The sequence below is a fragment of the Hypanus sabinus genome, chromosome 1 (assembly GCF_030144855.1).
Source record: "Hypanus sabinus isolate sHypSab1 chromosome 1, sHypSab1.hap1, whole genome shotgun sequence".
NCBI classification, from domain to species: Eukaryota; Metazoa; Chordata; class Chondrichthyes; order Myliobatiformes; family Dasyatidae; genus Hypanus; species Hypanus sabinus.
In genome coordinates, this window is record NC_082706.1 from 151,110,228 (window position 1) to 151,137,328 (window position 27,101).

Genomic DNA, 27,101 nt, shown 5'->3' on the forward strand with positions numbered 1-27,101 from the left:
AGGAAAAGACCGGAGGGGGTGGGATGAAGCTAAGAGCTGGAAAGGTGATTGGTGAAAGTGACACAGAGCTGGAGAAGGGAAAGGATCATGGGACGGGAGGCCTCGAGAGAAAGAAGGGGGGAGGGGGGAAACACCAGAGGGAGATGGAGAACAGGCAAACAACTAAGTATGTCAGGGATGGGGTAAGAAGGGGAGGAGGGGCATTTATGGAAGTTAGAGAAGTCAATGTTCATGCCATCAGGATGGAGGCTACTCAGCAGGTATATAAGGTGTTGCTCCTCCAACCTGAGTGTGGGTTCATTTTGACAGTAGACATTTGCAGCAGTGTCACAGCACATAGCATCATATAAGCAGCATTCACAAGAGGAAATTAAATAAAACATAAATATACACAAGTTTTACAAAAAAGCACAAATAAGCTCTATTTTAGTGGAAGATGATCAAAGTGGTCCTGTGTTGCTAAACTGCAGTGAATAGAGATTTTCTGATTGATTCAAGAATTTAATGGTTGAAGGGAAGTAACTGTTCTTGAACCTGGTGGTATAGGACCTCAGGCTCCGTACTTCCTGCCTCAAGGAAGCTGTAAATATTTGATTGCAGATGTTGTCTTCTTGTATCAACATGTCATGTAGATACTTCCAATGATGGGGAGGAATACGGAATATGCTCAGGATATATTGGATGTAGATTGATTGTATGTACAGTGGTGACTGTCAATACACTGGTATGCATTATAATGGCGAGACAACTAGCTACCATTCTGTAATTTATTTACCTGGATCCCCAACTAGAAGAATAACAAAACTATGACATGATGATAACGCAGAAAATTTAGCTTAAGAAAAATTTAGAGCAAACTATAATGAACATTTGTTTTAAACACTTGCTTCAGGTTATTACGCTTAATTTTTAAAATGAAATTAATAGTTTATTTTACTTAATAAAAATATAGAGGTGATGAATGAAGCACAAGCTGTAATTGACCAAGTTCACTTTTGTGCAGTCTTCTAGCTGCTGGTGGAGGCAATCGACGCACTGCCAACGTGGTTGCCAGTGGATTCACAAACCTATTTATTTTAAACAAAATAACACTGAATGAAATTCTGGTGTATTATCCAGATTCCCAGAAGATCCTTAAAAAAAAGGCCAAGTAAGTAAAAACAACTTTTAATTATGTGTTTAAAATATGACATCATAAGAACAAAACACCGCACATCTGAATTTCAGCATCGTATTATCAGTTTAATTCTGAAGCCCCTTCACAGTACTTGATAATGCAGTTCATCTTTCCACTTCCCAATTTCAATGCCAAGTTTAGGGATAAGCCAGAAAACACAATTTCCTTCAAACCTACAAAAGCCATCACCCAATAGATTTGGTTTGTGGCCATGTTGTAAGTAATTACACAAAGTTGCACATAACCTCGTGCCTTATTGATCTGCTGCTGTCATCTTGTTGCATTTTGACCTTTACTGTTCAATATTATTAATGTTGTTCATTTTACTATGTCAAAGGTTTAAATTAATATCTATTTGGCAATCTTTAAAACTGGGAAAAATTGGTAAGCGTGGAAGCTTTAGGTTTTAGGTTTCAATTATAAAGTTATAGAATACACAAAGGAAGAAGTAACATTGTCCTACTGTCAGTTATTATTTAGGCTGCCTTTTGAACAAAGATTAAAAGTATTAAATATTAAATATTAAAATATTTCAATTTAGGTAGGAACTTATCAAAATGCATTTTAAATTATGTAAAATCTATACTGATATATTCCTAACTAAATGCAGGACAAACTTGAAAATAATTGCAACTATGGTGTGTACAATAGACAAAATTGTAGAAAAGTAACTCTGCGTTATTTAAGTTCAGGAGAGAAGTGGGGTTAGATATCACAAGAAAGCCAGGATGGAGGTTAGAGACCCTGGATGTAATCAAGAGGAATATCAGAGAACCTAGGAGCAAGAAAGTTGGTATCTTTCCAAAACATGGGGTCAATGTCTTAGTCTGGTCCATTGTGGTAGAGTTGTGTAATACTACAATATACACATCTTACACATTAAGATCATTTAAGTTACCCAAAATGTGTTTACAGCTTTATTAATTTAGATCCTTTAAATAATGGACCCTTTAAAATAATTAATTATTAGTCTTGCCTTTTATTGTTTCAGTTATGGGTCAAGGCTTTCAGCCAGATTTTCTTACATGAAAATCATTTGTCTTGTAAATTAGAAAATCATATTTGCAAATTACCTTAGCCACCTTCAAGTTCACCAATGCTTTTTAGAGTATTCAAAAAGAGGGACAGGAACTCCAGCAAATTCTTTGGGCTTGCAAGTATGAGTGGGGCAAGAAGAAAGGCATACCTTGGCCAATTAGCGTCTTTAAGTGATTTTGTCATTCAATGAATCGTGGCTCTCTATTGGCTAACTCCCACTACCTAAATATGTGTGGTGCATCCGTTAGTCTCATGAGACCATGGATTTGCACCTGGAAAGGACGCAGGCCTGGGCAAGGTTGTGTGGAAGACTAGCTGTTGCCCATGCAGCGAGTCTCCCCTCTCCACGCCACCGATGTTGTCCAAGGGAAGGGCAAGGGCCGATACAGCTTGGCACCAGTGATGTCACAGGTGTTGCCAGGGCAAGGTTAAAGACAACGTCGGACTGCCTTCAGCATTCCAGCTCCGGATTTGTCCTCAGGGTTTGCTCCCGAAGCCTTTCCCATGAGTGGGTATGACCACAAGGCAGCAGAGGTTTGAAATCAGAGTTTTCCCTCTCTTAGATGGACTGCTCCCTCAGGCTGACGAGTTCCATCTACCTGAAGCACTTGTTTTAAGGTGCCAGCACCCACCTTCGCCCCTTCTACTGTCAGTAGAAACAGTTCCGCCGGGCTTAGAGGCTAAGCCACATGAGAAGGCCAGGAGTTGGACTTGGTTGTCAGAGGCTATTTGAGGCATATGCCATGAGGAGAACTTTTAGATAGTGGGAGCTTGTCCCCACTACCACTCCTCAGCTTGACAACCTTGGAACCAAGGTTCCTAAATAACTAACAAAATTATAATTAAACAATTAATAGATCATCACTTGAAGAATAAATCATATGCATGTCAACCTTTACACGATAGAAGTGTTTTCTAATGTACTCCTGAAAAGATTGGCTCTAAATTTTAGGCTGAGTCTTCTATCTTTGTACTTTCCAATCAGTTAAAATCTAAATGCAGTACTATTTTCTAGAGATAATTTTTATATGTGGAGTCATACAGCAGAGAACCAGTCTCACAATTTCCGTGTTAACTTAATCACGTACCTTTCAGTGCTAATCCCATTTTCCATGACTTAATCCATGGCATTCTGTACCACGGCACATCCAGTGTTTATCCAACTATTTCTTGAACATTGTGAGAGCAGCTACCTCCACCACCCCAGATTTCAGATTTCATTCACTTCTAAGTGAAAATAACTGAACTCCCTCTAAATCTCCTATCATTTACCTTAACTTTTGTTATCTGCTCATGGACTCACTGCTAACGGGAAATGTTTCTTGCTGTCTGCCCTGTCTACGCTCCATATTTTATAAGCAACACACACAAAATTCCGGAGGAACTCTGCAGGCCAGGCAACATCTGTGGAAAAGAGTACAGTTTACATTTCGGGCTGAGACTCTTCGTCAGGACTGAAGAAAAAAAGATGAGGAGTCAGCTTTAGAAGGTGGGAGAGGGGAGGAAGAAACACAGGTGACAGGTGAAACTGGGAAGGGGCGGAGGGATGAAGTAAAAATCTGGGAAGTTTATTAATGAAAGAGATAGAGGGCTGGAAAAGGGGGAACATAGGAAAGGGCAGAAGGGCATAGAAGAAAGAAAAGGGGAGCACCAGAGGGAGATAATGGACAAGCAAGGAGATAAGGTGAGAGAGGGAAAAGGGAATGGGGAATGAAGATTAACCCTGATGAATCCTGTTTTATGCTTTATCTTTCTTTCCCAGGAAACCTCCTGGTATGTCTCCTCAGCACTTCGTCAGTACAGTCACATCCTTCTCCAGAGCATGATGATCAAAACCTCTGCAAAACATTACCATCTGTGACCCAACTAATTACTTATATAGCTCTACCGCCTATCATAATCTCCTTTCTCTTATATGCTGTGCCCTGGCTAATAAAGCTAAATTTCCCATTTTCAATTTTAACTATCTTATCTCCTTTTGCTGCTGTTTCCATAGATCCCTGGACAGGTACACCAACTCTTCACTTCCCAGAGTCTTACAATTCACTATATATATATATATATATATACACACCTGAGTTTCAGTGATATTCCCAAAAAGTATCACCTCACATTTTTCAGGATTAAATTCCATCTGCTACTGTTACCCATATACCAATTCATTGGTATCGAACTGTAGCAAATGAGTTGCACCCTCACAACAGCACCAATTCTGATGTGATCTGCAAACTTACTAATCATACCTTCTGTGTCCATGCTCATCATCATGGATCTCAAGGGATTTTAGTTTTTGGATTGATCTCCCACGTGGAACTTTACTGGATTCATGTAGACTACATCAATTGCATTATCCTCGTCAATATACTTAGTTATGTCTTTGAAAGCTTCAGGCAAATTAGTTAAATAGGAGCTCCCCATAGCAAAGCCATGCTGACAACCTGTGATTAATCCTGGCTATTTCAAATGAAAATGAATCTTGCCCCCCAGATGTCAGGGTCACCAGTCTGTAATTACTTGGCTTATCACTGCTGTAGTTTTGGATAGAGATGCCACGTCTGCTACCTGCAATTATTTAGCCCTCGCTGAATTCATAATCTTTCTCTATCATGAATTGCGATCAGAAGTATTTATTTAAGACTTCATCTATAATCTCTGATTCCACACACAGATTGCAATCATGGTCGTTAATAGGTCTGAAATTTATCTGAATACCCTCATGCCTCTTACATACCAATAAAACTCTGAAATTTTCCTTATTCTTAGCCACAGTTTTCATCCTCCTGTTTACTATCCAACACTTGAAAATATTTTGAAATTTTCAACAATTTTTCCACCAGACATCCAACCAGATTTAGTGGCTAGTTGTGTGTCAGATTGGAAACCGGCTGGAGAGCATGTATCAGTTAATCCTGCAATGTAAAGGAGAGTGGGAGAGATAGGGTTAGAAAATGCAGTAGACATCAGAGGAGATTGGGTAAGGATTGACCAATTGCTGGGCAAATAAGTAGCACAATATGAGCTACATGGCATATAGCTCCACCAATAAAATTTCTGAAGCATTTTGGGTTTGGTGAGGAAGAGTACAATTGGTCCTCCTGCAGCTATACTTGGATCCAATCCTTCTCACCTTTTCCCTGCCAGATGCATTGAGAACAGAAACTCATTGGACAATTCTTCTTGTCTTAAAAATAAATAAATGCTTAAGGCAGTTAAGCAATATCAGACAAACCAGATATGCAAGCTGTCGCTAAGATTGGCAGGAACATTGACATGCTTATTCAGAAAAGATTCAGGAGCTATTAAATAAAAAATTATTATAAAGACTAAAATTGGATCTATAGGAAATGCTTACAGACATCTAAAAACATGAAAATACGTTCAAATTAGCTAGATGAGGTTAATTTCTTCCCTTTCATTTCAGTGCGAGGCCTTTACTTCTACTAAATAAATTTGAAGTAGACTTAATGAATAGATTTCCCAAAATTTGAGAAAGCTGTACTGCTTCTTTAGACTCCACAAGTTACCTGGAGCAGAATGCCAAGTTTCAGTCTATGGTCCAAAATCCTGAACCTTTGCACTGTTAGTCATTTAAAGTTAATAGGTTGAAATCAGAACAGAACAAAGTTGGCTTTTGTACAGATATTCTGCCTCAATATTTTAACCTCACGTGGCCTATCAGCGGCGTCAAAAGAGTTCTACCAAGAGAGATTTCTCGCAGGTCGGCGGCAGTTATTTAGAAAGGGAGCTTCAAGAGCAACTGTCCATTGTACGTGGCCTGTCACCGGCGTCAACAGAGCTCTACCAAAGGTTCAAAGGTACAAAGGTACAATTTAATGTCAGAGAAATGTATACAATATACATCCTGAAATGCCTTTTCTTTGCAACCATCAATGAAAATGGAGGAGTGCCCCAAAGAATGAATGATGGTTAATTGTTAGATTCCCAAAGCAAAGCAACAGCAAAGACACAGACTTGCAGTTACCCCAAAGGCTTCGCATTTCACTAGGTATTCAACATACCACAGGTTCTCTCTCTCCCTAATAAGGGAGAAAGAGATGTTTCTATTTTCATAGCGAGTGGGGAGACATAACAAACAACTCGCTGGTTTACAATGTTAAAAGTCCGCCACTTTGCTTTTTTCGAGCTCTGTACCCAAAAATCTGGGTACACGACCACAGGTATTTCAATTCCCCCGATGACACATGGATCTCCTGTCATGATACCAAACCTCGATCCGTCTGTCTCCGGGGCCCTGAGATCCTAGACTTCCGAATCTGGGCCGGAATTTTAGGCCAAGCATTTCGTGTGCCAAACAACAATGGTCAGTTGTGAAATCCCAAGAGCAGGACCCATTGCTGCAAAGAACTGAAGTCAGCGTGTAACTCCAAGTCAGGGTCTTCAAAAGAACCCTGAAGGGAAAAATGGAGACATTAAAGATGGAAATAGAACTGTTTCCAAAGACGCAAGCAAAGGAGTCGCTGTTAGGCGCCATTAACTCTCCTAAGCTCCACCTCCTCCCCTTTTTACCAAGAGGGATTTCTCGCAGGTCAGCGGTGGTTATTTAAAAAGGGAGGTTCAAGAGCAATTGTCCATTGTACATGGCCTATCACCGGCATCAACAGAGCTCCATGAACAAAATAAAATTACAGAAGGGATAAGTGGAGCAGCCATTGTTGGGACAGCCATTGTCGAAGTAGGCCAGTGGCGAGAATAGAAGTGACAGGATTTGGCACAGAAGAAGCATTGGCTCTGTGTAAAGCGTCTGTTAAGGTTTCCTTTTTGGTTTTTTTTCCCCCTCTCTTACTGTACCACTTAAATGGCTGTGCTGTGCTCTTCGTGCCAGATGTTGGAGTCTTGAGAGACTTAGAGTCTCCCAGGAAATTACATCTGCATGAAGTGCATCCAGCTGGAGCTCCTTGAAGACTATGTTAGGGATCTGGAGCAGCAACTGAATGACCTTCAGCTTGTACGGGAGAGCGAGGATATAATTGATCAAAGTTACAGAGAAGTAGTCATCCCAAAGTTGCAGGAGATGAGTATCTTGGTGACAGACAGGAGAAATGGTAATAGGCAGTTAAAGCAGAGTGCCCCTGTGGCCAATTCCCTCAAAATTAAGTATCCGCTTTGGATACTTTTGTGGGGGATGATCTCCTGGGAGAGTGCCACAGCAATCAGGTTACAGGCACTGACCATTGGTCGGTGGTGCAGAAGGGAAAGAGAGAGAAGAGGGGAGTGGTAGTGATAGGGGGCTCAGTAGTGAGGGGAACAGACAGGAGATTCTGTGGATATGAACAAGACACCAGATGTTGCCTCCCAGGTGCTAGGGTCAGGGATGTCTCAGGTTGTGTCCACAACATTTTGGAGAGGGAGGGGGAGCAGTCAGATATCTTGGTACATATCGGTACCAATGACATAGGAAGAAAAAGCAATGAGGTCCTGAAAAGAGAATTTAAAGAGCTAGGTAGAAAGCTGAGAAGCAGAACCTCCTGGGTACTGATTTCTGGATAGGTGCCTGTGTCACACGCCAGGATGATTAGGCAAATAAATGCATGGCTGAGAAGCAGGTGCAGGGGGTTGGACTTCAGCTTCATGGACCATTGGGATCTCTTTTGGACAAGGTATGATCTATTCAAAAGTGACAGGTTGCACCTGAACCCAAGGGAGACCAGTGTTCTTGAGGGCAGGTTTGTTACAGCTGTTGGGAAAGGTTTAAACTACCTTGGCAAGGGGTTGGGAATCAGAGTGAAGGGACTCAGGATAGAACAGAAGGTAAAAAAGTAAAGATAGCATGCAGTCAGACTGTCAGGGAGGGCAGGCAGGTGATAGGACTTAGCCACAGCCAACAGGCTGAGTATCGAATCATTAGGGATGCAGAGTCAGAAAGGAGAGCAAATACGGTTCTCAAGGTGTTGTAACTAAATGCGTGCGGTATAAGAAATAAGGTGGATGATCTTGCTGCAATATTGCCAGGTCTGATGTCATGGCTGAAGGATGGTTGTAGTTGGGAGCTGAATGTCCACGATTACACATTATATCGGAGGGATAGGAAGGCAGGCAGAGGGGGTGACGTGGCTCAACTGGTAAAGAATGGCATCAAATCAGTAGAAAGATGTGACATAGGATCGGAAGATGTTGAATCCTTGTGGGTTGAGTTAAGAAACTGCAAGAGTAAAAGGACATTGATGGCAGTTATACAGGCCTCTCAAAAGTGGCTGGAAGGTGGACCACAGGTTACAACAGGAAATAGAAAAGCGAGTCAAAAGGACAATGTTATGGTAGTCATTGGAGATTTTAACATGCAGGTCGATTGGGAAAATCAGGTTGGCAATGGATCTCAAGAGAGTGAGTTTGTAGAATGCCTAAGAGATGGCTTTTTAGAGCAGTTTGTCATTGAGTCTACAGGGGAATCAGCTATACTGGATTGGGTGTTACATAATGAACCTGATGGCATTAGGGAGCTTAAGGTAAAAGAATCTTTAGGAACTGGTGATCACAATGTGATTGTATTGAATTTGAAATTTGATAGGGAGAAAGTAAAGTCTGATGTATCAGTATTTCAGTGGAGTAAGGGAAATTACAGTGGTATGCGAGAGGAGTTGGCCAAAGTAAATTGGAAGCAGCTGCTTGCAGGGATGTCAGCAGCGTGAGTTTCTGGGGAAAATGAGGAAGGTACAGGAGATATGCATTCCAAGAATGAAGAACTACTCCAAATGGTAAACTAGTACAACCATGGCTGGCAAGTGAAGTCAAAGCTAATGTAATAGCAAAAGAGAGGGCATACAATAAAGCAAAAATTAGTGGGAAGATAGAGGACTGGGAATTTTTTTAAAACCTACAGAGAGCAACTAAAAAAACCATTAGACGGGAAAAGATGAAATATTAAAGCAAGCTAGCAAATAATATCAAAGTGGATAGAAACATTTTTTTCAAGTCTGTTAAAAATAAAAGAGAAATGACAGTGGATAAAGCACCACTAGAAAATGAGGCAGAAGAAATAATAATGGGGGACAAGGAGATAGCTAATGAACTGAATGAGTATTTGGCAACAGTCTTCACTGTGGAAGACACTAGCAGTATGCCCGATGTTGTAGTGTGTGAAGGAAGTGAAGTAGGTGCAGTTACTGTTACAAGACAGAAGGTGCTCAAAAAGCTAAAAGCCCTTAAGGTAAATAAATCACCCAGACCAGAGGAACTGCACCCTGGGGTTCTGAAAGAGGGGGCCTTAGAGATTGTGGTGGCATTAGAAATGATCTTTCAAAAATTATTTGACTCTGGCATGATGCCAGAGGACTGGAAAGTTGCAAATGTCCCTCCACTCTTTAAGAAAGGAGAAAGGCAGCAGAAAGAAAATTATAGACCAGTTAGCCTGACTTCAGTGGTTGGGAAGATGTTAGAGTCAATTGCTAAGGATGAGGTGATGGAGTACTTGGTGGCACAGGACAAGATAATACAAAGTCAGCATAGCTTCTTTCAGGGAAAATCCTGCCTGATGAACCTGTTGGAATTCTTTGAGAAGATTACAAGTAGGATAGATAAAGGGGATGCAGCGGATGTTGCATATTTGGACTTTCAGAAGGTCTTTGACAAGCTGCCACACATGAGGCTGCTTACCACATTAAGAGCCCATGGTATTACAGGAAATTTACTAACATGGTTAGAGCATTGGCTGATTGGTGGGAGGTAGTGAGTGGAAATAAAAGGATCCTTTTCCAGTTGGCTGCCAGGGACTAGTGGTATTCCGCAGGGGTCAGTGTTGGGACCATTTCCTTTTATGCTGTACATCAATGATTTAGATGATGGAATAGGTGGCTTTGTTGTCAAGTTTGTGGACAATACAAAGATTGGTGGAGGGTCAAGTAGTGTGAAGAAAACAGATAGGATGCAAAAGTCCTTGTGCAGAACACCCTAAAGGTTAACTTGTAGGTTGAGTCAGTGGTGAGGAAGGCAAGTGTCATGTTAGCATTCATTTCAAGAGGTCTAGAATACAAGAGCAAGGAGGTGATGGCTTGATAAGGCACTTGTGAGGACTCAGCTTGAGTATTGTGGACAGTTTTAGGCACCTTATCTTAGAAAAGATGTGCTGGCTTTGGAGAGGGCCCAGAGAAGATGCACAAGGATGATTCCAGAAATGAAAGGGTTATCATACAAGGTGCATTTGATGGCTCCAAGTCTGTACTTGCTGGCATTCAGAAGGATGAAGGGGGATCTCATTGAAACTGTTTGAATATTGAAAGGCCTAGACAGAGTAGATGTGGAAAGGATGTTTCCCATGGTGGGAGAATCTAGGAAAGAGGGCACAGCCTCAGGATAGAGGGGTGCCCTTTCAACACAAGAGATACAGAGAAATTTCTTTTGCCAAAGGAAGATGAATTTGTGGAATTTGTTGCCACATGCAACTGTGGAGGCCTAGTCGTTGGGTGTATTTAAGGAAGAGATTGATTGGACATGACATCAAAGGTTATGGGGAGAAGGCCGGGAACTGGGGTTGAGAAGGAGATAGAAAAAAAGATCAGCCATGATTGACTGGTGGAGAAGACTTGATGGGAGAGATGGCCTAATTCTGCTCCTGTGTCCTATGGTCTTATGGTCTCATCATTTGCATTCAGCACAAACTTTCTTGGAGATAAAAATTCAAATAATCTTCAGAATGTGCTCTCTCTAATCAATTATCTGATGAAAAGAATTACTTGTTATGGAACAAATTAAGACCATTAAAATTTACTTTAGTGTCAGAAACCCTAGTGAGTAAATCCAGACGAAAGCCAATAATTAACATATTTGAAATCATCTGCAATATTAGTACTTTGGAAATTACTATTGGAAGATATGAACAGTTTGCTAACAGCAGTCAACAATGCCCATAGTATTCCTTGGAAGATATCAAAATCTAGTATCATGAATGTAATTCACATGCACTTAAGATTTTTCAGGGATTTCCTGTTATTTTTATTATTCCCATCTGCCTTCATCTTTAAAAAGTTTGTTAGAAATGATGACAGACAACTTAAAAGCATTGAGATCTATTAAGTTTTTATTCCCTTTTGCAATATTAGTTGTAATGATAACAGAAAGTTAACTAGTATTTCAATGTGCCAGTATATTATGCTCAATAAAAAGAAACTAAGAGAAACCTTTTTCACTGAGTATATTGAATGAGTTACCAGGGGAAGTGGTTGAGATTTATAGAACTTTAATGAGCAGGCATCGGAAGAATGGGCAATGGAGAAGAGGGGGACAGAGTGGGAGGGCTTCAGCGATAATGGGTCGCGGCAAGGTAGGGTACCTTAGTAGAATACAGACAGGAAGTATGTGTGTGAGGCCGGTGTTCTGTGCTGGGCGTCAAATGTGGGATGTCCGGGAGACTCCCAGCCTCCCAGATGGCCGCATCTGCACCAGGTGCATCGAGCTGCAGCTCCTTAGGGACCGCATTTCAGAACTGGAGATGCAACTCGATGACCTCCACCTGGTCAGGTTGAGTGAGGAGGTGATAGATAGGAGCTATAGGCAGGTAGTCACATCGGGGCCTCGGGAGACAGATAAGTGGGTAACAGTCAGGAGAGGGAAAGGCACGAGTCAGATACTAGAGAGCACCCCTGTGGTTGTCCCCCTTAACAATAGGTACTCCTGTTTGAGTACTGTTAAGGGGGGGAACAACCTACCTGGGGGGAAGCAACAGTGGCAGCGCCTCTGGCACAGAGTCTGGCCTTGCGGCTCAGAAGGATAGGGTAAGGAAGAGGATGGCAGCAGTGATAGGAGATTCAAAAGCTAGGGGGTCAGACAGGCAATTCTGTGGATGCAGGAAAGGAATTCGGATAGTAGTTTGCCTCCCAGGCGCCAGGGTCCGGGATGTTTCTGATCGCGTCCATGACATCTTGAAGTAGGAAGGAGAACAGCCAGAATTTGGTACATATTGGTACCAATGACATAGGTAGGAAAAGGGAGGAGGTCCTGAAAACAGACTACAGGGAGTTAGGAAGGAAGTTGAGAAGCAGGACCACAAAGGTAGTAATCTCGGGATTACTGCCTGTGCCATGTGACAGTGAGTATAGGAATAGGATGAGGAGGAGGATAAATGCGTGGCTGAGGGATTGGAGCAGAGGGCAGGGATTCAGATTTCTGGATCACTGGGATGTCCTTAGGGGCAGAAGTGACCTGCAAGAAAAGGATGTGTTCCACTTGCATCCCAGGGGGACAAATATCCTGACAGTGAGGTTTGCTAAGGCTATTGGGGAGAGTTTAAATTAGAATTGCTGGAAGTTAGAAACCAAACTGAAGAGACAGAGGAAGATGTGGTTGGTTCACAAATAGAGAAAGCTTGGAGACAGTGCAAGAGGGAAGGTAGGCAGGTGATAGAGAAGGGATCTGCTCAGACTGATGGTTTTGAGATGTGTCTATGTTAATGCAAGGAGTATTCTGAACAAAGTGGATGAGCTAAGAGCATGGATCAGTACTTGGAGCTATGATGCTGTGGCCATTACAGAGACTTGGATGTTTCAGGGGCAGGAATGGTTACTTCGAGTGGCGGGCTTTAAATGGTTCTGAAAGGACAGGGAGGGAGGCAAAAGAGTTGGGGGCATGGCACTGCTGATCAGAGATAGCGTCACGGCTGCAGAAAAGGAGGAAGTCATGGAGGGATTGTCTACTGAGTCTCTGTGGGTGGAAGTTAGAAAAAGGAAGGGATCAATAACTCTACCAGCTGTTTTTTATAGACCACCCAATAGTAATAGGGACATCGAGGAGCAGATAGGGAGACAGATTCTGGAAAGGTGTAATATTAAAATAGTTGTTGTGGTGGGAGATTTTAATTTCCCAAATATTGATTGACATCTCTCTAGGGCGAGGGTGTTTAGATGGGGTGCAGTTTGTTAGGTGTGTTCAGGAAGGCATCTTGACACAATATTTAGATAAGCCCACAAAGAGGAGAGGCTCCGCTTCATCTGGTATTGAGAAATGAACCTGGTCAGGTGTCAGATCTCTCAGTGGGGGTGCATTTTGGAGATAGTGATCACAATTCTACCTGCTTTACCATTGCATTGGAGAGGGATAGGAACAGACAAGTTAGGAAAGTGTTTAATTGGAGTGAGGGGAAATATGAGGCTATCAGGCAGGAACTTGGAATCATAAATTGGGAACACACGTTCTCAGGGAAATGTATGGAAGAAATGTGATAAATCTTCATGGGATAGTTGCGTGGAGTTTGCATAGGTACATTCCAAAGAGACAGGGAAAATATGGTAGGGTACAGGAACTGTGGTGTACAAAGGCTGTTGTAAATCTAGTCTAGAAGAAAAGAAAAGCTTACGAAAGGTTCAAAAAACTAGGTAATGATAGCGATCTAGAAGATTATAAAGCTAGCAGGAAGGAGCTTAAGAATATAGAGCAAGAGGATAAGACATGAGAGAAGAGGACCAATCCTGTGTGACAGTGGAAAAGTGTGTATGGAACTGGAGGAGATAGCAGAGGTACTTAATCAATACTTTGCTTCAGTATTCACTATAGAAAAGGATCTTGGTGATTGTAGGGATAACTTACAGCCAAATGAAAAGCTTTAGTAATAAGATAGAGGATGTGCTGGAGCTTTTGGATGGCATCATCTTGGATAAGTCACTGGGACCGGCTACTGTGGGAGGCGAGGGAGGAGGCTGCTGAGTCTCTGGCGATGATCTTTGCATCATCAATGCAGATGAGAGAGGTTCCAGAGGATTGGAGGTATGCAGATGTTGCCTTATTCAAGAAAGTGAGTAGAGATAGCCCAAGAAATTATTGACCAGCGAGTCTTACTTCAGTGGTTAGTAAGTTGATGGAGAAGATCCTGAGAGGCAGGATTTATGAACATTTGGAGAGGCATAACATGATTAGGAATTGTCAGCATGGCCTTGTCAATGGCGAATCATGCCTTACGAGCCTGATTGAAGTTTTTGAGGATGTGACTAAACATGTTGATGAAGGTAGAACAGTAGATGTAGTGTATATGAATTTTAGCAAGGCATTTGATAAGGTACCCCATGCAAGACTTATTGAGAAAGTAAGGAGGCATGGGATCCAAGGGGACATTGCCTTGTGGATCCAGAACTGGCTTGCCCACAGAAGGCAAAGAGTGGTTGTAGATGGGTCATATTCTGCATGGAGGTCAGTGACCAGTGGTGTGCCTCAGGGATCTGTTCTGAGTCCCCTACTCCATGATTTTTATAAACGACCTGGATGAGGAAGCTGAGGGATAGGTTAATAAATTTGCTGATAACACAAAGGTTGAGGTGTCATGGATAGTGTGGAGGGCTGTCAGAGGTTACAATGGGACATTGATAGAATGCAAAACTGAGCTGAGAAGTGGCAGATGGAGTTCAACCCAGATAAGTCTGAAGGGTTCATTTTGGTAGGTCAAATATGATGGCAGAATATAGTATTAATGGTAAGACTCCTGGCAGTGTGGAGGATCAGAGGGATCTTGGGGTCTGAGTTAATAGGACACTCAAAGCTGCTGCGCAAGTTGACTCTGTGACTAAGAAGGCATATGGTACATTGGCCTTCATCAATCGTGGGATTGAGTTTAGGAGCAAAGGTAATGTTCCAACTATATAGGCCCCACTTGGAGTACTGTGCTCAGTTCTGGTTGCCTCACTGCAAGAAGGATGTGGAAATCATTGAAAGGGTACAGAGGAGATTTACAAAGATATTACCTGAATTGGAGAGCATGCCTTATGGGAATAGGTTGAGTGAACTCAGCCTTTTCTCCTTGGAGCGGCGGAAGTTGAGAGGTGATCTGATGGAGGTGTAGAAGATAATGAGAGGCATTGATCATGTGGATAGTCAGAGGCTTTATCTCAGGGCTGAAATGGCTAACATGAGAGGGCACAGTTTTAAAATGCTTGGAAGTAGGTACAGAGGAGGTGTTGGGTAAATTTTTTACGCAGAGAGAGGTGAGTGCGTGTAATGGGCTGCCAGCCACAGTGGTGGAGGCGGTTACAATAGGGTCTTTTAAGGGACTCCTGAATAGGGACATGGAGCTTTGAAAAATAGAGGGCTATGTGTAACCCTAGGTAATTTCTAAGGTGAGGACATGTTCGGCACAGCTTTGTAGGCTGAAGGGCCTGTATTGTGCTGTAGGGTTTCAATGATTCTATGTTTCTTGATGGGTACATGAACACAATATTCCAGGCGCAGGCTCATCAACACTCTATACAACTGTAAAATGACATCTGAAACTCTGTGCTCAATGCTCATCCAATGAAGGCAGAATGCCAGATACTGCCTTCAGCACGCTGTCTCTCTGCGTTACAACTTTTAGTATGTACTTGTACCGTTAGGTCCTTCTGTTCTACTTGCCGAGTCCCTCCCTGGATTTTCTTCCCAAAATGTATCACTTCACACTTGCTGAGTTATATTCCATCTGCTGTTCCTTTGCCTACTTCCCCAATTGATCTAGGTCCTTTTGTAATCTTAACCATCTTCTTAATCTTTGAAAAACTTTCTTTATCACACACACCATTTATTTTGGTGTCATCCACAAACTTAGCTATCAAGCCATCTACATTCTCACCCAAATGGAAACATAGAAACATAGAAAACCTGCAGCACAATACAGGCCCTTTGGCCCACAATGCTGGGCCAAACATGTACTTACTTTAGAAATTACCGAAGGTTACCCATAACCCTCTATTTTTCTAAGCTCCATTTACCTATCCAGGAGTCTCTTAAAAGACCCTATTGTATCCACCTCCATCACTGTCACTGGAAGCCTAATCCATGCACTCACCATTCTGTGTAAAAAAAAAACTTACCCCTGACATCTCCTCAGTACCTACTTCCAAGCACCTCAAAACTGTGCCTTCTCGTGCTAGCCATTTCAGCCCTGGCAAAAAGCCTCTGACTATCCATATAATCAATGCTTCTCATCATTTTATACACCTCTGTCAGATCACCTCTCATCCTCTGTTGCTCCAAGGAGAAAAGGCCAAGTTCACTAAACCTATTCTCATAAGGCATGCTCCCCAGTCCAGGCAACATCCATGTAAATCTCTACTGCACCCTTTCTATAGTTTCCACATCCTTCCCGTAGTGAGGTGACCAGAACTGAGCACAGTACTCCAAGTGGGGTCTGACCAGGGTCCTATATAGCTGTAATGTTACCCCTCGGCTCTTGAACTCAATCCCATGGTTGATGAAGGCCAAAACACCATATGCCTTCTTAAGCACACAGACAACCTGCATGGCAGCTTTGAGTGTCCTATGGACTTGGACCCCAAGAATCCTCTGATCTTCTACACTGCCAAGAGTCTTACCATTAATATTACATGCTGCCATTATATTTGACCTACCAAAATGAACCACTTCACACTTATCTGGGTTGAACTCCATCTGCCACTTCTCATCCCAGTTTTGTATCCTATTGATGTCCCGTTATGACCTCTGACAGCCCTCCACACTATCCACAAAACCCCCACCTTTGTGTCATTAGCAAACTTCCACTTCCTCATCCAAGTCATTTATTAAAATCTTGAGGAGTAAGGGTCCCAGAACAGATCCCTGAGGCACACCACTGGTCACCAACCTCCATGCAGAATATAACTGACCACAGCCACTCTTTGCCTTCTGTGTGCAAGCCAGTTCTGTATCCACAAAGCAACATCCCCTTAGATCCCATCCATCCTTACTTTCTCAATAAGCCTTGCATGGGGTACTTTATCAAATGCCTTGCTGAAATCCATATACACTACATCTACTGCTTTACCTTCATCAGTCATCACATCCTCAAAAATTCAATCAGGCTCATAAGGCATGACCTGCCTTTGACAAAGTTATGCTGACTAGTCTAATCATATTATGCCTCTCCAAATGTTCATAAATCCTGCCTCTCAGGATCATCTACATCAACTTACCAACCACTGAATTAAGACTAATTTCCTGGGCTATCTCTACTCCCTTTCTCGAATAAGAAAGCAACATCTGCAACCCTCCAATCCTCGGGAACCTCTCCCATCCCTATTGATGATGCAAAGATCATTCCCAGAGGCTTAGCAATTTCCTCCCTCGCCTCCCACAGTAGTCTGGGGTATATCTTCTCCAGTCCAGGTGACTTATACATCTTGATGCTTTCCAAAATCTCCAGCACATCCTCTTTCTTAATGTCTATATGCTCAAGCTTTTCAGTCCACTGTAAGTCATCTCTACAATCACCAAGGTCCTTTTCCGTAGTGAATACTGAAGCAAAGTATTCATTAAGCACCTCCACTACCACCTCCTGTTTCATACACACTTTTCCACTGTCACACTTGGTCCTATCCTCTCACTGCTTATCCTCTTACTCGTCACATACTTGTAGAATGCCTTGGGGTTTCCCTTAATCTTGCTGGCCAAGGCCTTCTCATGGCCCTTTCTGTCTCTCCTAATTTCATTCTTAATCTCCTTCCTGCTAGCCTTATAATCTTCAAGATCTCTATCATTGCCTAGATTTTTGAACCTTTCGTAAGCTTTTCTTTTCTTCTTGATTAGATTTTCAACAGCCTTTGTACACAACAATTCCTGTACCCTACAGTCCTTTCCCTGTCTCATTGGAATGTATCTATGCAGAACACCACACCAATATCCCCTGAACATTTCCCTGAAAACATCTGCTCCCAATTTATGCTTCCAAGTTCCTGCCTGATAGCTTCATATTTCCTCTTATTCCAATTAAACACTTTCCTAACTTGTCTGTTCCTATTCCTCTCCAATGCTGGTAGAAAGATAGCATTGTGATCACTATCTCCAAAATGCTCTCCCACTGAGAGATCTGACACCTGACCAAGTTCATTTCCCAATACCAGATCAAGCACAGCCTCTCCTCTTGTGGGCTTATCTAAATGTTGTGTCAGGAAGCCTTCTTGAATACACCTAACAAACTCCACCCCATCTAAATCCTTTGCTCTAAGGAGATGCCTATGAATATTGGGGAAATTAAAATCCCCCATCACAACAACCCTGTTATTACTGCACTTTTCCAGAATCTGTCTCCCTATCTGCTCCTGGATGTCCCTGCTACTATTGGGTGGTCTAGAAAAATCACCCAGTGAAGTTATTGACCCTTTCCTATTTCTAGCTTCCACCCACAGAGACTCCGTAGACAATCTCTCCATGACTTCCACCTTTTCTGCAGCCATGACACTATCTCCGATCAACAGTGCCACACCTTCACCTCAATTCCCTCTCTCCCTGTCCTTTCTGAAACATCTAAAGCCTGGCACTCTAAGTAGCCATTCCTGCCCCTGAGCCATCCAAGTCTCTGTAATGGCCACAACATCATATCTTCAAGTACTGATCCACACTCTAACCTCATCCACTTTGTTCATGTTATATAATCATTAATATATAATACAAAGAACAGAAGATCCAGAACTGATCCCTGCACAACACCACTGTTCATAGGCTTCCAATCTGACATACAAGCTTGCACTACAAGATTCTGATTCCTTCCACCAAATCAATCTTGTATCCTATTGGATAGCTCATGCACTCTCACCTTTCAGAACAGCTTACTACATGGGACCTTGTTAAATCCTTTTCTAAATTCCACATGGACAAGCTGTACTACTCTGCCCTATTCAATCCTTTTGGTTACCTCTTCAAAAAAACTCAGTTAAGCTTGTAAAGTATGATTTCCCACAAATAATGCCAAGCTAACTATCCCTAACTAGTTCTTGCTTTTCCAAATGCAGATAGACTCTGTCTCTCAGAATCCTACCACATAATGAGTAAGTAAATCCTGAGTTAAGAACTAGAATTCTGAAACAATGAAAAAGGCATTGCATATACAATAACAATTAATCTATTTTGTGGATTTCAATCTTGTGTATATTTTAGTGTTGTCTGAAATAAGTTGTGGTTTAAAGTGCGTTGGATCTAATATAAGCTGTCATGTTTCACTTACGTTTGTGAATTAAATTTCTTAACGCTTCAATGAGCTAAACTGCACATCAGGCACAATTTTTAGATGCATTGTAACTAGAGTAACATAATCCAGAAAGCAACTAACTCCTCTGTCAATGATTATTTATGTTCACGTGATATCTTTGTGTAACTCTGAGGAAAGTGTTATGGTATTAACAGCAACTTGAATTTTGCACCACATTTAACATTGTATGAACTTCCCAGATTCTTCACAAAAATATTCCCAAACAAACTTGAGTCACAATAATACCTTGGGAGTTAAGAACAAACAGACCAAAGATAGTGTGATTAGACATTGGCATCATTGAGAGACCAGAAGAAAAAGAATGCAGATATCTTAAAGAGTTAAAGTCTGGAGAAGATTATAAATGATCATGTAGATATTTGAAAACAAAGATGTGAGTTTATTAATATAAAGTTGTTGTTAAATGAAGAGGCTGCAGAGTATTGAATAACTCAGTTTTAGCTTTGTTGGAGTGCCTGGGACTGTCTAAGTTTTAAGAGCATATGGAGATGAATGTTTCAGTTTTGTCAGGCTGAAACAAATGTGTATTTGGACATATTATTAAGGTTAAATCTAGACCTCATTATTAAGTTCAGTAAGTAGAAGCAAATTGCAGTTGTATCCTGGACTTCCTAACCGGAAGATCACATTCTGTGTGGATTGGTGAAAACATCCCCTCCTCACTGACGATCACCACTGGCGCACCTCAGAGGTGTGTGTTTAGCCCACTGCTCTACTCTCTATACCTATGACTGGGTGGCTAGGCATAGCTCAAAAACCATCTATAAATTCAGTGATGATACAGCCATTGTTGATAGAATCTCAGATGGTGACGAGAGGGTGTACAGGAGTGAGATATGCAAATTAGTGGAGTGGTGTCGCAGCAACAACCTGGCACTCAACATCAGTAAGATGAAAGACCTGATTGTGGACTGCAGGAAGGGTAAGTTGAAGGAACACGTACCAATCCTCATAGAGGGATCAGAAGTGGAGAGAGTGAGCAGTTTCAAGATCCTGGCTGTCAAGATCTCTAAGGACCTAACCTAGTTCCAACATATTGATGCAGTTATAAAGAAGGCAAGACAGTGGCTTTACTTCATTACAAGTTTGAATAGATTTGGTATGTCAACAAATACACTCAAAAACTCTATAGATGTACCATGGAGAGCATTCCAACCTCGCTGCCTGGTTTGGGAGGGGGCAGGGGAGGCACTACTGCACAGGACTGAAGAAACTGCGGATGGTGATAAATCTAGTCAGCTCCATCTTGGGCACTTGCCTACACAGGACATCTTCAAGGCGCAGTGTCTCAGAAAGGCAGCTTCCATTATTAAGGACCTCCAACACCCAGAGCATGCCCTTTTCTCACTGTTACCATCAGGTAGGAGGTACAGAAGCCTGAAGGCACACACTCAGCGATTCAGGAACAGCTTCTTCCCCTCTGACGTCAGATTCCTAAATGGACATTGAACCCTCACTTTTTTAATATATATTATTTTTTGCATGATTTTAGATCTAGTCAATATATGTATACTGTAATTGATTTACTTATTTACTATTTTTTTCATCTATATTATGTATTGCATTGAACAGCTACTGTTAAGTTAACAAAATTCATGACACATGCTAGTGATAATAAACCTGATTCTGATTCTGATTCAAATGTTGAACTAAAAAAAGTTCTTAAAGAAAGAAAACAGAGGACCTGAAGTCAATAATATTCTTGAATGATAGAAATGATATTTCTGTCTGAACTTGAAGCTAAATAGGAATGGTCAGTATTACAGAGAGTGAAATCCATTCTATATCAGGTTGATCAAAAATACTGGGCTCAGTTATTAGTTAAACACTCTTTAACTCCTGAGAGGGTGAAACTTATTAAATAGAATTGCATTTAAAATTATCTATTTATTCTTCAATGACCATGTTTATTTATTGGAAATTCTTAAAAGATAATATTCTTCCAATCTACATGTGCAAATAGAGTCTCATCTTTGCTAATTTACAATGTTATATATTTCTTAATTTCTTTTTAGAAAATTGTTTGCAGGAGATAAAGCCAAGAAAGCTGATGTCCAACAACCTGCTAAAACTGGACTGTTGTTCCTAATTCATCAAAGACCAGATACTCCAAAATTTTTCCGTATCGTGCTAACTGCAATAAAAGAGAAAGGGTTAGATCTTCTAAGTAAATTTAGGGAAAGTGAAACCAAGGTAATAAATCTACATTTATAATTTTTTTTTGTTTTGAAGTGATCAATTATATGGCCGGTGGAAAGTCAAAGTGCAAAAACATTGAAAAATTAAGAATAGTCGTGATTCTGAATGTTAACCCAAAACTTTGACTATACCTTTCCCTCTACAGATGCTGTTTGACTGTAACATAGCAACAGTGGCCAAATATAAGCATGTAAAGGATATGTTAAAAAATTTTACCAGCACTGAGGAAAAATTAATAAGTTAAGAGCAAGTAAAATTGTAAAAAAGTATAACTGTGGAGATTACCACAATAGCAAAGAAAATGTATCAACATGACTAATGATGATGGTGAAATCTCAATGCCATTGTGCTTGTAGTTAAAGGCACATAACCAAATGAAGCTGGATATTTCTCCCACTGATAACGAGAGATTGGAAGGCAATGAATGTTCAAAAACTGAAGAAAAGGCCAGAACATGTGGTATGTATATCTTGCTGCTGAATAGTTAGGATAGATATCTAACATGAATCTGTAATTCTATCATTCATTTTACATCATCAACCAAAGCAAGCATACAGATGTATAATCTCCATTTAATAATATCTAGTATCCAGGTAGTAACTGTACTCTCTACTCAAAATGTGCCACTTTTCCTGTCTATAGAACAAGGAGACTCCAGTCATCTTCAAGCCAAACCTGAAGAACATCATTCAGCAAAGCATCAGTCAACATCCCATTCACATGAGATTGTCAGAAGCATGGGTATGCAGAGTGCTAAAGATTTTAATACCAACAAGGATAACTAAGAACAGGGAAGTCACTGAGTACTGTTGAGTTGATGACAAAGTGTCTGATAAGGAGTCAATGGTACAAACAAGCGATAATCCTTCAAGTTCATTTGGGCCATTTATGACACCTCTCTCCTCTTTCTGGATCGTTCTGTCTCTATCGCAGTAGACAACTATACACTAACATCTATGGTTCCATCTGCCAATCATCCCCTCCTCACCAGAATCCAATTATTGCTTGCCAGCTTCTGCCGCACTGGTACCTCTTTATACTGGCTGTCACTCCTTTGTACTCTCAATCCTGATGCTGGCCCTCAAACTATCAGCCATGTTTCTACTTCCACAGACATTCCTGACCTGCTGAGTTCTTCAGGCAGCTTCTTTGTTTTTGTTCCAGATCCCAGGACCTGTAGGGGCTTGTGTCTCCATAACTCATTCACTGTTTAATTATGATAAAGATCCTATTTCATCTATTTTTGAATTGATTTAGTATAACAGGTTTACAATAAAGAGCCAGCTGCATCCTTTGACAAAATGGACAAATTAATATATTGACAGAGTAAATTATCTATCTATATGTATATTAGTGGTTGCAGTACGACCGTTTGTCATTTTGGCTCTGAGAAAGGAAATTAAGATTACCCCGGACATAACCATTAAATCCAGCTATCACTGACCTAGTCACTCACATCTCACCTGGATCCACTACTGTTCTTGTTCCATCTCTTCTCTTCACCCCATTTACCAGCTATTTGTCCTCTGTCATTCCAGTTCAGATGAAGGGTCTCAACCTGAAATATCAATGATTCATTTCTATTCCTTGGATGCTGTCTGACCCAGTGCCTTTGTGTTTTTCTCCAGATTTCCACTGGATGCAGTCTTTTTGTCTCCACGTAACTGTAGATGTCCATCTCAATACCAGAGCAGTTAAGCCTATAAGAATAAGGGTAGCAGGGGTTTACCAAGCAAAGCACCACCCTATCTTCATTGCCCAAGTCTGCTCTATCATTGTGTGATCCTCTGTCATTTTCCTATTCAACCTTCTTTCTTTTTCTGTGTCTAAAAGGCCATTGGCTTCCATAACTGTATATTCAGAGTCCTCTGAGCTAGATGTTGAGGCAGAAACTTATCTGATAACAGATCATATGGGAAATGTCTACAATGCAGGATAGCACAATGGAACAACTAGTAGGGCTGCTACGTGACAGTGCGAGAGACTCAGGTTCTTTCCTGACCTTAGATGTTGTCTTCTTGGAATCTGTATGTTCTCCTGTGTCTGTACGGATTTTCTCCAGGTTCTCTAGATTCCTCCAACATCCCAAAGGTGTGAGAGATGGTGGATTAATTGGCCAATGTAAATTGCCTCTAGTGTGCAGGTAATTGACGTAATCTGGGGATAGCTAATGAGAATGTAGGGAGAAATTGAAAAAAATGGATTAATGTGGGAATACTGTAAATGGGATTTGGTGATTGATAGTCAGTATGAACTCGTGGGGTCAAAGGAGCCATTTCCAATCCATGATTCCCTGTAGCTCCATGAATGAGGAACAGACCTCAATACTCCAGTGATTTGGGAGGTCCATTTCAGCAGCCATTATCAAATGCTGAATCCACACCACCTAGCAGAGTAAAAGCATGTGGCATATTTTCCTTTCGCTCAAACTCCAGCCTGACTTGGTTGTAAATTCTATTCCTTCATTGTTACTGGGTTAAAACACTGGAATTCCCTGCTATCTAGTCAGAGGGAAAAAACGCATTCACCTAGCAGCCAGCACCTCAGGTCAGGATTGAACCTACGTCTCTAGCTCCGAGAAGTTAGCTCACCACCTTATCAACTACATAAATATACTCAATATTCACAGCAAGACCTGGTCCATGTCTTTTAATTCTCTTAAGCACTATATACAACAATATACTAATTTATGATTTAAATGGTTGAAGATGTACTAAACAACAGGATAATAAAAGTTAATCAGTAGAAACTCATAACAATTTTCTCTGGCTGTAAGATCTGCATATCTGTGGAAAATCAAACCACACAAAAAATTGGAAATTACAAACTCTTACAAAGATCGAATATTCCGGACACATAACAAGAAGCCCTGACATTGTCACCAATATCATCATGCAAAATGTAATGGGCAGAAAGAAAAGTAAAGGAAATTTTCAGGGAAGCTGATCTAGGCAGAAACAAAGTGACTAACTGTACAACTAGACCAAAATACTGAACATTTGGAGGAATAAACGTGTGCTCTCCACGCTGAGTTAAACTGATTGATCAAATGGAAAAGAAAGCCCTGTTCCATCAGAAAGTAACTCACGTAGTCATCAGTTAATCTGCATGTAGATGTAAAATACACATCTAAACTTCAATAGCTTTATGAGTATGATTGAATTGTTGCTGAAGTTGTTAAGCAATTAATGAGTAATTTTATAATTGATCCAAGGTTGTAAAAAAAATTAGTGTTTTTCTTTCAACAGAGTTATACCACTGTTCACCTTGTCTCAATACCTAAAATATAAGGAAAAAAATAAAAGCATATCAAAAACAAATACACCAGCATGGGACTTCCAGCCAAGCAATGAACAAGGGCAAACTGTTTCAGCAGATTGCATAGGCAACAGCCTTCTCAGGAAGATATTGACAGGACGTTGAGAGAGATAGCTTATAACTCTTTGTCATTTGAGTGATGCTGTCCCTCAATATAACTGTTTCTTGAGGAAGGTAAATTAAAGAGCCTTTGAACTTCATGAAATCCACAAACATTGGATACTCTATTACTTCCATTTATTCACACTTTATCTGTCAGAGTTGACAAATTGACTTTCATACTTCTGGTTTTCTTATAGCTAAGGAATGATAGTATAGTTTTGTGTTCACAGCAGGCATTGGGTTAGTGAAGATCTGGGGTCAGAGATTCAGCTATAACCTTGTAAAAGGGTGTGAGTGCAGTTTGAGGACAAGGCTATGAAATTTTGGAATCTTCAACCATCCTTGTAAGTTGAGTAAACATTTCTGGTATGTAAATCTTCAATATTCCCTTTATACTTTTCATATTATATGTCATATACAGTGCATGAATATATCTGAATAAAGCTCTGTGGATGTATTGAGAATCTCTATTGGGAGCTCCAATGTTGCTGCATTCCTTTTAAGAAGCCATTTAGTGTGCAAAAGTGAGTCAACAGTTCCATTGTTTTTAAAATTATGGAGAAGATTTCTTCTGTTAACCATTATAAAGTTAATAAATAATAGAGCTTTTTAATATTGGAGAGCAACTGTGTTTTGTCTCTATTTCACTGGGAATTACTTTGACTGTCAGGGCACTGAAGCAGGGACCCACTCACAGACTAAGTACTGTGCACTCTATGATATTTACTGAGCAGCAAATCCAGAGGGGCAACAAAGTCAGCATCAAAGTTCAGGCGGAGATCAAAAATTCCAAAGAAATCCAAAATCCAGAATCGGGAAACAGGCAGAATTGATATTCAGAAGGACAGAGTTCAGATACAAATGCTGGAAAAGCTCAGGAAAACTCACTGGCACAATCTGGCAACAAACAGGTGAAAACACAGGACTGAAATACACTGAGCAATAAACAGAGAGGCAGATGATAGGTGGAGCACAATGAGACACAGGTGGCAGCAATACAGGTAATAATGGGAAACAGATGAGAGACAGAGTACTGTACTCAGTAATACAGGGGTGGAGTAGAGCAGGAGCAGGGAGAGGAGCACATATCAATACAAAACCACAGACTGACGGCTAGCGGGAAACACACAAAAAGACAGAGTTCAACTGGAAGTACTGACATCTGACTTTCTCAACAGCTTGTATTTCAACAAGTTTATATGATGGCTCTGAAACAGCTAGTTATATAAATGGCAAAAAGCTTCACTAAAGCCCCTTTATTTTACCTCAAGACAGAATTATAGAAAGTGAGTGACTCTAAAAGAAACCATGCAGTCCTTGATGTCCCTTTAGAAAAAGCTACCAAGTATACAGTAATTCCAAGTGCCTTTTAAGCATAATGGTGATTTCTGTCTCTACCAAAATTTCAAGCAAGGAGATTAAAGGTTCCTTCTGCACCCCCTTCAACATAAGAATCAACCTCCTTTTTTGTGAAGGTAGTTGTAAAAAATTCAGTAAGCATTTAGTCACATTCCTGAAAGAGGTGATCTGTTTTGATCCCTAATAGCTCTATTTTTACCCAAGTTATCTTTTTGCTCTTTATGTAAATAAAACACTTCTAGATTTTCTTTAATTTTCATTGCTATTATTTTTTCATGATCTTCTAGTAAAAGGAAAATATGATTCTTAGTTTCTTATTTAATTTCACTCATATACCTTAGTCTAAGTTACTTAAAATATTTGGCTCAAATTAAATCCAGTATTGCCATTTTTACGTTCTCTGCTCTCTGACATGCAGGCGAAGGTCACAAACCCACTAGTTCTGCTGGAGATCATGTAAATGCCTGCAAGTCCATCCCACTCCAGAATTTATACAAACAAAAATTTCACAGGGAACTTCAGGTTTTCCTTAAATAATACAAGAAAAATCTACACTATTATCAGCATCATATAAACAAATTCTTTAATCCTGGTTATGTGTTTATTTTCCATGTTAGTGTAGAAAGGAAAAGCACTAATTTGGTCAGCCTTACAATACTTTTGTCAGATTACTTTATATATGGGCATTTCAACAGTTTAATAATATGGACATAAGAAATAGACTTGGCTCTTCATGCTTGCACCTGAGTTGTTAAGAATATGACTGATACACCTCTGCACTACTATCCTACAATAACCAAATATCCCTTGATTTCCTTAATATCAAAAAATGCATCAAACTCAGTATTGAATATTCTCAGGGATGAGAACCTTAGAGAAAGAATGCCAAAAATGTACTACCCTCTGGATGAAGACTTCTCTTTTCAAGTCAGTCCTGAATTGCCAACACATTATTCTGAA

At 40.7% G+C, this 27,101-nt stretch overlaps 1 protein-coding gene across 1 annotated transcript in view; it reads left to right on the top strand.

The window, feature by feature from the left end:
• Positions 1–25,305, top strand: part of LOC132405577 (cyclic nucleotide-gated cation channel beta-3-like) — an 88,918-nt gene extending 63,613 nt beyond the window's left edge. The window contains exons 13-16 of the mRNA XM_059990520.1: positions 1,004–1,150; positions 21,179–21,356; positions 21,719–21,821; positions 22,005–25,305. Coding sequence (XP_059846503.1) covers positions 1,004–1,150; positions 21,179–21,356; positions 21,719–21,821; positions 22,005–22,147 — 571 coding nt within the window. The 3' untranslated portion in view covers positions 22,148–25,305. The remainder of the gene's footprint in view (positions 1–1,003; positions 1,151–21,178; positions 21,357–21,718; positions 21,822–22,004) is intronic.
• The last annotated feature ends 1,796 nt before the right edge of the window (positions 25,306–27,101 follow it).